A 13,196-nucleotide genomic window follows, 5' to 3' on the forward strand; every position below is an offset into this window, starting at 1 on the left:
ATCGAGCTTCGAGTTGAGAACAAGCATCATTGAGCTCGATCTTGCCTTCGGACCAGCTTCAAACGGCCGAGCATGATGAATAATAGCTCCAGGCATATAGCAACACAGCTTCTGAGACGAATCGCACGTCCAAGACCGCATTGCGCTCATGGTTACCAACGATGCCTTTCCAACTTTGAAAAGCAAGAATGGTCGACCCCGTTAGCAAAGACAATCGCTGAGGCGATCAAGGTGTGAGCTTTCTTTTTGATAGTGAGTTTAAATCAATACTTATTGTGGGATAGACAACAGGCCCCATCTCCATCGCCTCGTATATGCGCCAGGTCCTGACAAATCCCGAAGCCGGTTACTACACCACCGCCAGCAGCTCCAGCGGGACAGAGGTGTTTGGCAGAAAGGGGGATTTCGTGACATCGCCGGAGATTACGCAGGTATTTGGCGAATTGATAGGAATCTGGACGGTGGCCGAGTGGATTGCACAAGGACGGCGACCCTCGGGGGTGGAATTGATCGAGGTTGGACCGGGCAAGGGGACATTGATGGACGATATTCTACGGGTGCGTGAATGCGGCAGGGTTCCGGGTTTATGGGAAGCTGACACAAAAGTAGACAATCCGCCGGTTCAAGGAGTTTGCACAGAACATCGAGACAATATACCTGGTTGAAACGAGTGCGACGCTACGAAATCTTCAAAAGGAGCGCCTATGCGGAAGCGATGCGACTCTTGAAGAATTTGACATTGGTTATAAGGCTGTCAGCAAGCACATCGGAACTCCGATTGTTTGGGTAGAAGATATGCGATTGCTGCCTTACAGTAGGTATCCTCAGTCTGGCTGGTTGTTTGCAGAAGATCCAACGAACGTATTAGATGATAAAATGCCGTTCATCTTCGCCCATGAGTTTTTCGACGCTCTTCCTATTCATGCCTTCGAATCCGTTGCCCCCGCTCCGGATGCGCAGCAATCCTCGTCACAAATCATCACGCCCACGGGCCCAACAACGATAAAGCAAGATGCAAAACTGCAATCATCGTCACAGCCTCAATGGAGAGAACTCCTAGTCAACCTGAATCCTAAGTCGCGAGTCTCTAATGACGAGCCGGAGTTCCAACTGTCCCGAGCTAAGATCGCCACTCCGTCGTCCGTCGTACTCCCAGAAATCTCAGAGCGCTATAAAGCGCTCAAGTCGATACCAGGTTCAATCATCGAAGTCAGCCCCGAAAGCCGTATCTACGCTGCCGACTTTGCCCGCCGCATTGGCGGTTTTACACCGACGCAGAAGCCGCCGGCGCGTCGACCCGGGGAAGTACCCAAGGCGGCTGGCAAACAACCCCAACACAACCCGAAGCCGCAGCCTTCCGGTGCGGCTCTGATCATCGATTATGGAACCACATCCACGGTTCCGGTCAACTCACTGCGTGGGATTTGGCAGCACAGAAAAGTCTCACCCTTTGCGTACCCTGGCCAGGTCGACGTCAGCGCGGACGTGGACTTCACGGCGCTTGCGGAGGCCGCACTCGATGCAAGCGAGGGCGTCGAGGTGCATGGCCCCGTTGACCAGGCGGATTTCCTGCGCATGATGGGCATCGCTGAGCGCGCGGCGCAGTTGGAGAAACACGCAAGCGATGAAGAGACCAGGAGGCGGATTCATAGCGGGTGGAAGAGATTAGTTGATCGAGGACCAAACGGTATGGGGAAGGTGTATAAGGCCCTGGCGATTGTGCCGGAGAATGGGGGGAGGAGAAGACCGGTTGGCTTTGGAGGCACCATATAGCAGACAGCCGTGCTGATGGGATGTCTGCGTCAGAGCTTGAACTTTTTCTCACGACGCACTGTACAATATACCCTCTCAAGCATTTTGCCTCACGAGGAACTGGACAGCTGTATTATCTTTAAACCGCGTTACAATCATGGCAAATCTATGATTGTTCAGTCGGGTATCACATCATTCATCAGTCATGACCGAACGAGATAAAAAGAAACCCCCAACCCGTCCCTGAATGTACAGAACACCACGCCAGACTCAGGATTCAGTACTCCCGCCACAAGTCCTCGACGTATTCCTTGGTCAATCTCTCATCATTGCCGTACTTCTCCTGCCAGGAAACGAAGCCACCCTCGAGGACGTAAACCTCCTGCTTTTTACTCTCGTCGACCCCCAAGATACGCTCTCGCTCGCGTGCATACCGCAGCGCTGCCGAAGGGCCACGCTGCTGGCTCAAGGCGCAATGAAAGACCACCTTCTCCTTGTCTCGCAGCGTACGGACGAGTTCGGGAAGTTTGTAGTCGAGCGAGGAACTGGGGATCCAGGTGGATGAATGAATGTGGCCGCCGACATGGTCTGAAAAGAAGAGACGTAAGATTAGCTTTGCATGACTTTTTCCTTTTTTTTTTTTTTTTTTTTTTGAGGTTTGATAGGGGAAGCATACCGTGATCCCGCACATCAATCACGGCCACCGTGTCGGGCTTACTAGCAGAAAGGAGCAGCGACGAGAGCACGTCGCGCGTCATGCGGGGAAGACTTGCAACGGTCAAGCCGGACATTTGTAACCAACTTTGCTCTCTTTCACGACGCAATAGACTCGTCGGTCCGGATACCGTTTTACTCGAGAATACCCACGCACAAAATGGCTTGAAAAAAGGATTTCGACAAACTCAAGAGATACATAAAACAAAGAGCTGGAAAAATCGCACTGTGAAAGAGATTTTATGAAGATAGCCTGATAATCACGTGACCATATCCGCGGTGTGTAATTTGTATCTCTCTGCGCTCTGCAAAGACCGTTTTGTTCAAAGTACGACTGTCAAAGCTGTTGAGTCAAACATTTTCAATACGATGGCAGCCGGCACAGTCCTCGCCCGCAGCTTGCGGGCAGCACGCACATCCAGTCTCGTTACGCGACGGATACAACATCAGACTCTTCGCCTACGCCCATATTCCACATCACCGTCGTCGTCGACCGACAATGCTCAACCACCATCACCGGAACAACCCCAGACTGATAAAAAGCCCGACAACAAGCTCGACGAAGTGCAAAATATTCTTGACAAGCTTGATCTCGGCAATAAAGCTGTGTCCCGGACCAACCAGGCTCTTCGGAACGCTAACGCCAACTCGCTCTCTTTCCCCTCGCCATCTTCATCATCGGCATCGACATCGACGGACGCAACGAAAGACGCGGCATCCATGTCCCGCGCCATGTCCTCGTCCATTGAAACGGACACGCACTACCGCGCGCCGCAAGTTCGCCGCATCGATCTCAAGCTTGGCACGAAGCTTGGTCGCCAGGTCACCGTGGATCCCAGCCGAGGCGTTGACGTTGCTGGTGCCCTGCGAATTCTGCAGATGCAATTGAGCGCCAATGGCGTGCGGAGACAGGCAGCGCAGCAGAAGTTCCATGTTCGGCGTGGCCAGGTCCGCAAGGATATTCGGAGGGAGCGCTGGAGGAAGTTGTTCAAGATGTCGTTCAATCATACGGTGCGCAAGATTCAGCGGATGAGGGCGCAAGGGTGGTAGGATGAGGATTTCTGCTACCCAACCTTGGGCTTCTGGTCGCGGTTGATTGCCGCCTCGATCTTCGTCTGTGACTGGTTCAATGTGTACATCACTGCAAATGGGTTGATTCCATGCGCATGGATTAGATTGTACAGTACGTTTTAAATGAAATATTCTACAGGTTCTACACGGTCATGCCTTCACTTCACTCCTTCTTGCCGTAGCCTCCGTAGCCATACCCGTAACCTGGGCTGGTCGTCCCCGTCCCTGTCCGGACGAATCCACCGTATCCATTTGCCCTTCCGCTGTTACCGTATGTTATACCACTCATACTCCCGGTCCTCCTCCTCAAGCCACCAAACGGCCGACCGAGAATGCCATCTCCGTGCCAGCCTCTGGCGCCTCTCTTTTGGCGAATCGCGCGCTCATAGTATGTCGCCAGCAACGCTCCGACTCCCGCAACCGAGAAGAACAGAACCACCTTCGTCAGCCATTTGCGCAATGCCTGTTCAGCTCGCTCGTCCTTGTTGTCTAACCACCCCAGGCTATCTGCGCCAGAAACCCAGCGCACTCGGAAGCGGAAAGTGAGCGGCTCTCCACGGACGACCTTAGTCCCGTGACCAGCTGTCCAGGGATTACGCGCATTCTCGATGATAGACTCGTCATCGAGAACTGTTTCGCGCTCACTCTCTGGCTCTGATCGGGTGTGGAGCTCCGGCAAAGAGTATGCGGTCCCCGCTACAACATATCCCGGCGTCTTCAGCACCTTCTTGGTCTGTTGCTCCGTCGGACACTCCACGGCACTAATCTGGTGCAGGAGAACGTTGATATCCGACCACACATGCAGGTGACTTTGCTGAAGCGTGCCCTGCAATGCGAACATGAGCGGCGTATATGACGTGCCTTCGCTGTCTCCGTAAGTACCATCGTCACCATTTATCGGAACGGTGTTGTCATCATCATCGCTGACTGCGTTCTGTAACTCGCTCTCCTCAATACTCGGCACGAACGGTCTCGTCGGCACGCGACAGGTCAGGGGCGCATCCGAGTGGACATAATACTCCAACAAATGATACTGGGTATCTGACAGGGATTCAATAGTACATGTGATGATTTCCGACACGCCATATCGGAGCGCTAGAGGTGCTTTCGTCTCGTTACAGGTCGCGAAAGGAACGTATTGAAGGCGGCCTTGATCATCCGGAATCTGTCATGACATAGAACGAATTGGAGAAACAGAAATCAGAAGGCGCCGAAGTTCATTCCAGCGAGTCCAGTTCATACATGTTCACCAGATTCTCTGTCGCCATCAAGTCAGCGAGTCTTGCGTTCTCTCTTGTCGTGACAGTCATGATTTATTCATTGTCGCATTCTTGGGACTCAGGGAGATCGAAATGTCTCTCACATTGTTCGATTCAAGCAACTGACTGGCACTGCTTGGCCGGGAACATATCCGTCGGAGGATGCTTGACCCTGCAAGAACAGAGCCGCACCCAACAATAAGGCCGAATAAACAGACATTGAGCGAGAAGTCAGAACGATCATGGCATTAGACTGTAAACATCTGCAAACATTGCAGTGCGACATTCTCGTAGCACGTGTTTGCGAAGGTATTTGATTATGTAAGGTCCTTTTGTTCTAGTTAGTTATCAAATAACCTCTAATACCCAGTTACTTGATTATTAAGCATTTCTTATGGAGTTACAAGTTATCGCATTTGAACCCTGACATGTAACTAGGTACTTTGTCAGCTCGGCCATCCAGAAATTCGACACTCCCTTGTCCTCAAAGTACTACTACATACTACACACTTCGCTATCAGTCCTGCAGCCATTTCTGATTTACAGTGCTATCCTGAGTTTTGCTACCTTGCAGAGTCGTGCATAACTGCGAGAGTCCACCCTTGGAACGAGCCGTCCATTCCGGTCGCCTGAGAATGGACCCTTTAGAAACAGTACCTAGGCAGCGTCGGACTCGCCGACGGCTATCGAGTATGCATCTGGTGCGCCGGATTGTGATCCTGTGGACAGGGTAATACTGCATAAAGTGCGTTTATTGAAAATGACGAACAGAATATATTCCAGCGGTATGATAGAATCCTCTTCCCAACCTCCTGTGCTTCCTACTGGCTGTCGAGCTCGATGATATGCCAGCTTTCTAGTGGCTAATCAGGCTCGTATGTAGCACGGAATCTGAACCTGGGCCAGATTCGGAGCTACACAGTCTCATAAGTTTGAGTAACAATAAATGCAGTGGAGTGCTGCTTCCATGATATAATAACTACTAAACCTGCACATTGAGTTCAGCAAGCCTTTGTGAGATCCGACTTCTTCAATCAGCTGCAGATACAACCGATTTTTGGAAATATGCGTCCTTCACTGAAATCGAAGTCACGCAGGAAGAGGAAAACTGCCATATCCGAGGGCGAAAGAGCTGCTCTTGCGACTCAATTACCTTCAGTTTCTAGTTTACTTCGAACTTCTACACCAATACTCACCTGTTCGGTTCCTCATGGGCAGGATGTCTCGTCCTCAACAACAGTAGACACCACTTCACCCTTACCTGGCCCCATTACTTCCCCAAGAATTTCGGAGAGTGCCTCCTTTCAACCCAACGGATGTCCCGACCTTTGGGCCCAGGCCTGTAAACTGCTGCAGGCCCGAGAGCCCGAGTTGATGGAGGATTACATGAAGCACATTTCAACGTCTGAATCAATCGAGTCGATTGTTAGTCGGCTCGAGGACGATCGAGAGAAGAAGCAATGGCAGGTCAAGATATTGGGATTAGATGTGAAGATACGGCCACAAGCAGAGAGGCTGTTCAACTTTATCCTCTCGTCAAATCCAGTGATCAAGGCTGCTGTTGCCACTCAACCGTTTGCAACTGTGGCATGGACTGGCGTTACTCTGCTTCTCCCGGTAGGACAGTCCTCAGTCAGGTTACGGGGTAGTTCATGCTAGATGCTGACTTTGAAAGTTACTCCCAAATGCCACGTCAAAACACGATTCCATGTTGAAAGGATTCAACTTGGTTTGCGATGTCCAACATTACTGGGGAATTGTTGAGAAGAAGTGTCTTGTGCCGTCACGTCAACGACAGTACCAAGACCTCATAGAGCCGATAACAAAGCTCTATTCGGATATAATAGAGTACCAAGCTCGAGTTATATGTCATCTATCCAGACACCAACTCGCGCGTGCATGGGAGAAGATGGCTGGCTGGTATGACTGGGATGGAAAATCCGCGGAAATCCACAGAAAGAGTGAACAGTACCGCGCCGCCTTCAACTTTCTCAAGGAAGACGAGACTTGGGAGCTCCAGTTGCGCCATAAGGAGAAGTTACAGGATATCCATGATGCAATGCAGGCGATTCCGGAGGCAACTAGGAAAGAGATCCAGAAGATCTATAACAGCCAGCAGGTGCAAGATCTCCTGCTAGATCTCGCGTCCGACTACGAAAAATGCAAAGACTACAACCCACAAAGAGTGCAAGGGACATGCGAATGGTTCTTGAAGGACGAAAGATTCCGCAAATGGAGAGACAGTGACTTCGGCCTCCTCTGGGTGTCTGCTGGTCCTGGTTGCGGGAAGTCAGTTCTATCCCGGGCATTAATCGACGAACGACATTTGTGCACAAAAGCTGCAACGCCGACTGTTTGCTATTTCTTTTTCAAAGATGGAGAAGAGAACCGCATGTACGCGGCCAATGCTTTGTGTGCAATACTTCACCAACTTTTTATGCAATCTTTTCCGCAAAATTCGATCGAACTTGCGGTCTCAAGACGTAAAGGCTTTGGCAAGGGTTTAACACAAAACTTTGCCGAGCTCTGGCGCATTTTTATGAGTTGCACCGACTCCCCAAACATTGGCGAAATTATTTGCGTCCTCGATGCCCTTGATGAATGTCATCGAGAGGGCAGGCAGCAACTCATCAAGAAGATGGAGGAGTTATACTGCAAGCCACTGCGGCCCTCTGATTCACGGCCGAAGCTCAAGTTCCTGATCACAAGTCGTCCGTACAATGACATGGAGGACTCATTCAGAATATTTTCGGACGCTGTCGCGTATGTTCGTTTTGATGGCGATGAGAAGGCTGTCCAAATCAGCGAGGAGATCAATCTTGTTATAGACGCCAAGATGGATAAGATTGCGCATCATCTTGAGGAAGACGATCGCCGAGAAATTGTTGAACAGCTGAAGAGAATGGAACACCGCACCTATTTGTGGCTCCACCTGACGTTTGGGATTATCAATCAGTGTCCAGAGACGTTCAGCATGCGGCCGCATATGGAAGCGCTGCTTTCGAATCTTCCTTCCCAAGTGTCGGAAGCATACGAGAAAATTCTGAACAGAAGCAATGACGAACACCCTACTGAGGCTCTCCTTGAAATTGTTCTGGCGGCAGCACGCCCTTTGACACTTGATGAAGCAAACGTTGCATGGACATTGGCTTTGGAGAACGGACGATTTGACTCCCATTCCGCGTTGGAATCGAAGATGTGGCCGCGAACAAAGTTCGAGTCGATAGTGAAGTATTTGTGTGGACTATTCATCAGCATCTACGATTCAAGGCTGTTTTTCATTCATCAAACGGCGAGGGAGTTTCTCATGCATCGGGAAAGAAAGGGGAAATGGCAGGGTCGGTTTGACCTGACAAGATCACATGGAAAGTTGGCATTGATTTGCCTGAAGTATTTGTCTTGTTTGGATGGACAGAAACCAGCCCGTGAAATCTTGGAACAATGTCCACTGGCTTCGTACTCCTCGCGGTACTTGCTGGATCACATCAAGGTAGCGGAGACTCAAAAGAATGTGCAGAAAGGCGCCTTGAATTTTTTCCTCAGGCAAGAACAGGCGTACACAGTTTGGGGCAAGCTGGTTGATCCTGAGGAATACAATGGCTATTCGCCATTTGCATATGAGTTCGCTGGTCCACTGTACTACGCAGCCATGACCGGTCTTCATCACATCGCAAAACTACTGTTGAATAAAGGAGTGGATGTCAACGCACAAGGCGGCATGTTTGGCAGTGCTCTCCAGGCTGCTGCTTTTGGGGGACACAGGAAGTTGGTGCAATTGCTGTTGAAGCGGGGCGCTGATGTCAATGCGCGTGGCGGCTGTTATGGCAACGCTCTGCAGCTCGCTTCTTTTCAGGGCCATGAGCAAGTGGTGCAAACTCTCTGTGATGGAGGCGCTGATGTCAATGCGGAAGGTGACTTATTAGGTCACGCTCTCCTCGCCGCTTCTGAACAAGGCCACGAGGAGGTTGTGCGACTACTCCTGGAGAGAGGTGCAGATGTCAATGCTCCAGGAGACGAGATGACTCCCATGTATGCCAGTGCTCTCCAAGCTGCTTCTTATCAAGGCCACAGGCAGATTGCTCGACTATTGTTGGAGAGAGGTGCCAACGTCAACGCTCAAGGTGGCGAGTATGGCAATGCTCTCCAGGCTGCTTCTTGTGGAGGTGACAAGGAACTAGTAGAACTGTTGCTGGACAGAGGCGCTGATGTTGACAAACGAGGTGGCAAGTATGGAAGTGCACTTCAGGCTGCTTCCGTTGATGGTTCCATTGAAGTTGTCGAGCTACTGTTGGAGAGAGGCGCCAATGTCAATGCACAAGGCGGCAAGTATTACAATGCCCTCCAAGCTGCTTCTTATTGGGATCACAAGGAACTGGCGGAACTGCTGCTGGAGAGAGGCGCTGATGTCAACGCACAAGGCGGAATCTATGGCGAAGTTCCATGTTCGGCGTATTAGGTCACGCTCTCCTCGCCGCTTCTGAACAAGGCCACGAGGAGGTTGTGCGACTACTCCTGGAGAGAGGTGCAGATGTCAATGCTCCAGGAGACGAGATGACTCCCATGTATGCCAGTGCTCTCCAAGCTGCTTCTTATCAAGGCCACAGGCAGATTGCTCGACTATTGTTGGAGAGAGGTGCCAACGTCAACGCTCAAGGTGGCAGTATTGGCAATGCTCTCCAGGCTGCTTCTTGTGGAGGTGACAAGGAACTAGTAGAACTGTTGCTGGACAGAGGCGCTGATGTTGACAAACGAGGTGGCAAGTATGGAAGTGCACTTCAGGCTGCTTCCGTTGATGGTTCCATTGAAGTTGTCGAGCTACTGTTGGAGAGAGGCGCCAATGTCAATGCACAAGGCGGCAAGTATTACAATGCCCTCCAAGCTGCTTCTTATTGGGATCACAAGGAACTGGCGGAACTGCTGCTGGAGAGAGGCGCTGATGTCAACGCACAAGGCGGAATCTATGGCAATGCTCTTCAAGCCGCAGCTTCTCAAGGTCACAAGGAACTGGTGGAACTGTTGCTGGACAGAGGTGCCGATGTCAATTTACAAGGCGGAGATTATGGCAGTGCTCTCCAGGCCGCTTCTCCTACAGGTAACGTTGAATTGGTGATGTTGCTGTTGGAGAGAGGCGCGGATGTCAACGCACAAGGTGGCATGTTTGGCAGCGCTCTCCAGGCTGCGTGTTATATTGGAGACAAGGAACTCGTGGAGCTGTTATTGGAGAGAGGTGCGGATGTCAACGCACACAGCAGGGAGTTTGGCAGCGCTCTTCAGGATGCTTGTATTGACGGGCTCCGAGAACTTGTGGAGCTTCTGCTGGAAAGGGGTGCTGATGTCAATGCACAGGGCGGAGACTATGGCAATGCTCTTCAGGCTGCTTCCTATAAAGAACAGAGGGAACTGGTAGAACTGTTGTTGGAAAGAGGCGCCGATATCAACGCACATGGCGGCCATTTTGGCAGTGCCCTCCAGGCTGCTTCTTATACAGGAAACAAGGAGCTTGTGCGGCTGTTGGTGGATAGAGGCGCTGATGTCAACGCTCAAGGTGGTGCGTATGGCAATGCTCTTCGGGCTGCTGAATGTCAGGGACATGATGAAATAGTGAGACTGTTGTTGAAGAGTGGTGCGGATGTCAATGCACGAGGCGGGAACTAGGAAGTACCTACTAGTACTACGTACTGGGTACTAGTACCACGCAGTCCCTTAGTTCAACAGTAGTATAGTCCAATTGAGTCTTTATGCTCTCCTTTACGGCGTTCCTTGTATCTCAACTGTCCTTGTACTCATAATAAGGAATCTACATTCAACCGCCGATTCAGCAAACCTACCTACCTGTTATTAGTAGGTACCGTAGAGTACTGCTATCTAACGAAATCTGGATGTTGGTCAACGCACATATCTATGTCACGTGATCAGGCAGCCCTAAGTCGGGCCCCGAAAAGATTTCAATTCGTCCATTCCGAACGATGGTGGGAATTAGGAATGGCCGCATCACTCTGTAGACTCTCGTTGAACGTTGGAGCTCGAAAGTGTTACTAGTGGCAGTAAACCTTTGGATGGCTGGCAGACGGCACACCACCTCCGACATTCCGAATCGACCATAGACCAAACCAACATTCAGAAAATACTACTAACGACCCCCCCCCCCCCCCCCCCCCCGGCCCTCGCTAATGATGATAGCACTGAGAATGGGCTAGTAGACGCTACGTTACTATGCTTTCTTCAGTGCTTTACTTTATCGGAAGTCCATGTCTTGCTGCTGTATGTGTAGTAATTGGCAACTAATGAAGATAGCAGCCTGAGGCTGTAGCCAGCCTGGGCCCTTTCCGTAGCAGCAGGCACACCCCCGAGTTAACAAGCATGGTGTAGAGCTCTGCATGTGCACCCGGTTACGACAGCTACGTTAGCCCGTGCCATCCGAGTATTGCGGACTCGATCGAGGGTTCCGACCTCAATCAATTTGCAGCATCGTATAAATCATTCCTGATTTCTTATTCAACCTTCAAGTCTCTTAACACTACTAACATTATCGTAAACAGCTCATAATCGTCGGATTACGCAAGATTGGCCTTGGCCTTGAACGTCTTGATCAGGCCCGCAGTGGAAGCGTCGTGGTCGCCTCCAGCGCCAGGAGTCTCGAGCTCCTTCTGGATGGTCTTCGCCAAAACCTTGCCCAGCTCGACACCCCACTGGTCGAAGGAGTTGATGTTCCAGACAGCTCCCTCGGTGAATGTCACGTGCTCGTAGAATGCAATCAGCGCACCCAGGGTGGCCGGTGTGATCTTCTGGGCCAGGATCGAGGTTGTCGGTCGGTTACCCAGGAAGGTCTTGTGGGGCACCAACTCGTCAGGTGCGCTCTCGGCCTTAACCTGCGCAGGGGTCTTTCCGATCATCAAGGCCTCAGACTGCGCAAAGAAGTTGGACGCAAGCATACGCTGATGCTTGCCGTCTTCAACGGGGTTGTGAGACTCGATCGCCAAAATGAAGTCGGCCGGAATGAGCTTGGTGCCCTGGTGCAGTAGCTGGAAGAAGCTGTGCTGCGCGTTCGTGGCTGGCTCTCCGAAAAGAATCGCGCCAGTGGTGTAGTTCACATGCTCGCCAGACCGGGTGATAGCCTTGCCGTTACTCTCCATCGAGAGCTGCTGGAGGTAGGCAGGGAAGCGGTGCAGGTACTGATCGAAGGGAGCGACCAGATGAGTCTGCGCGCCGAAGAAGTTACTGTACCAGACGCTGAGTAGACCAGCAATCACCGGGATATTTTGGTCGAGAGGAGCTTCGCGGAAGTGCTTGTCCATGGCATGGGCACCAGCAAGGAACTGCTTGAAGTTGTCGAATCCAATGTAGAGAGCAACGGACAAACCAATAGCACTCCACACCGAGTAACGACCTCCGACCCACGACTCAAACTCAAACATATTCTTCTTATCAATGCCGAACTTGGTCACTTCGGCCTCGTTGGTCGACAAGGCAACGAAGTGCTTGGCGATATGGGCCTCATCCTTCGCCTTCTCCAAGAACCACTTCTTAGCGGTGTTGGCATTCGTTGTGGTCTCAGCGGTAGTGAACGTCTTGGAAGCCACCAAGAAAAGGGTGGTTTCCGGGTCCGACTCCCTCAAAGCCTCCGCGATGTGGCTGCCATCGATGTTGGACACAAAGTGGAGTTTCAGATTGCGGTCTCCGTAGGGCTTCAGAGCCTCGGTGACCATAACCGGACCACTGCCCAGGGTCAGTCAAAAGTTTCCCCGAGAATGTGGAGTGGATCGCTTACAGATCAGAACCACCAATGCCAATGTTGATGATGGTCTGAATTCGCTTGCCAGTGTAGCCCTTCCATTCGCCGCTCCGCACTTGCTCGGAGAATTCCTTCATGTGCTCCAGCACCGTGTTGACACCCTCAACAACACTCTTCCCGTCGACTTGCATCGGCTCGTTGCTAACATTGCGCAGCGCGGCGTGGTAGACCGCCCGGTTCTCCGTGAAGTTGATGTGCTCACCCTTGAACATGGCATCCCGAAGCTCTTCAACCTTGGCCTCCTTGGCAAGGTTGATCAGGAGAGACAGTGTCTCCTCGGTGATGAGGTTTTTGGAGAAGTCGAAGAGGATATCCTTGCCATCGACGGGGTTGGTGAAGGTGCGACTGAACTTGTCAAATCGCTGGGGGTCCTTGGCAAAGACATCCTTCAGCACAATGCTGCGGCCGACGGTGTCATAGTGCTCTTTCAGCGCCTTCCAGGCGCTCAACTCGCTGGCTTGGCCGAAACCAGGCATTGTTGTGATGGATAAAGCTGGAATGACTGTTCAAATGATATGACGTCAGTGCCGTTCAATGAATGAAGCGTAACCAATGCACTCGCAAGAGGTTGAGGGGTAACACGTACAAAAACTCTGCAGATCCGGACT

At 51.5% G+C, this 13,196-nt stretch overlaps 5 protein-coding genes across 5 annotated transcripts; 2 read left to right on the top strand and 3 right to left on the bottom strand.

The window, feature by feature from the left end:
• Positions 1–75: 75 nt before the first annotated feature.
• Positions 76–1,773, top strand: VTN31DRAFT_4184 (uncharacterized protein; the record flags this gene model as incomplete). Its single annotated transcript, XM_069404544.1, has 4 exons — positions 76–231; positions 285–557; positions 610–814; positions 869–1,773. The coding sequence occupies 4 exons, from the start codon at positions 76–78 to the stop codon at positions 1,771–1,773; spliced, it is 1,539 nt and encodes a 512-aa protein (XP_069261507.1).
• A 256-nt stretch (positions 1,774–2,029) lies between these two features.
• On the bottom strand, positions 2,030–2,543 carry VTN31DRAFT_4185 (uncharacterized protein; the record flags this gene model as incomplete). The annotated part of the gene is made up of 2 exons (XM_069404545.1): positions 2,030–2,340; positions 2,429–2,543. The coding sequence occupies 2 exons, from the start codon at positions 2,541–2,543 to the stop codon at positions 2,030–2,032; spliced, it is 426 nt and encodes a 141-aa protein (XP_069261508.1).
• A 292-nt stretch (positions 2,544–2,835) lies between these two features.
• Positions 2,836–3,516, top strand: VTN31DRAFT_4186 (mitochondrial 37S ribosomal protein bS21m; the record flags this gene model as incomplete). Its single annotated transcript, XM_069404546.1, has 1 exon — positions 2,836–3,516. The coding sequence occupies one exon, from the start codon at positions 2,836–2,838 to the stop codon at positions 3,514–3,516; it is 681 nt and encodes a 226-aa protein (XP_069261509.1).
• A 184-nt stretch (positions 3,517–3,700) lies between these two features.
• Positions 3,701–5,016, bottom strand: VTN31DRAFT_4187 (uncharacterized protein; the record flags this gene model as incomplete). Its single annotated transcript, XM_069404547.1, has 3 exons — positions 3,701–4,702; positions 4,780–4,795; positions 4,901–5,016. The coding sequence occupies 3 exons, from the start codon at positions 5,014–5,016 to the stop codon at positions 3,701–3,703; spliced, it is 1,134 nt and encodes a 377-aa protein (XP_069261510.1).
• Positions 5,017–11,350: 6,334 nt separating this feature from the next.
• Positions 11,351–13,064, bottom strand: VTN31DRAFT_4188 (uncharacterized protein; the record flags this gene model as incomplete). The annotated part of the gene is made up of 2 exons (XM_069404548.1): positions 11,351–12,512; positions 12,565–13,064. 2 exons carry the CDS (start codon positions 13,062–13,064, stop codon positions 11,351–11,353), a joined length of 1,662 nt encoding a protein of 553 aa, XP_069261511.1.
• Positions 13,065–13,196: the final 132 nt, after the last annotated feature.

Source organism: Thermomyces dupontii, assembly GCF_041956625.1.
Source record: "Thermomyces dupontii strain NRRL 2155 unplaced genomic scaffold VTN31scaffold_3, whole genome shotgun sequence".
Taxonomy (NCBI): Eukaryota; Fungi; Ascomycota; class Eurotiomycetes; order Eurotiales; family Trichocomaceae; genus Thermomyces; species Thermomyces dupontii.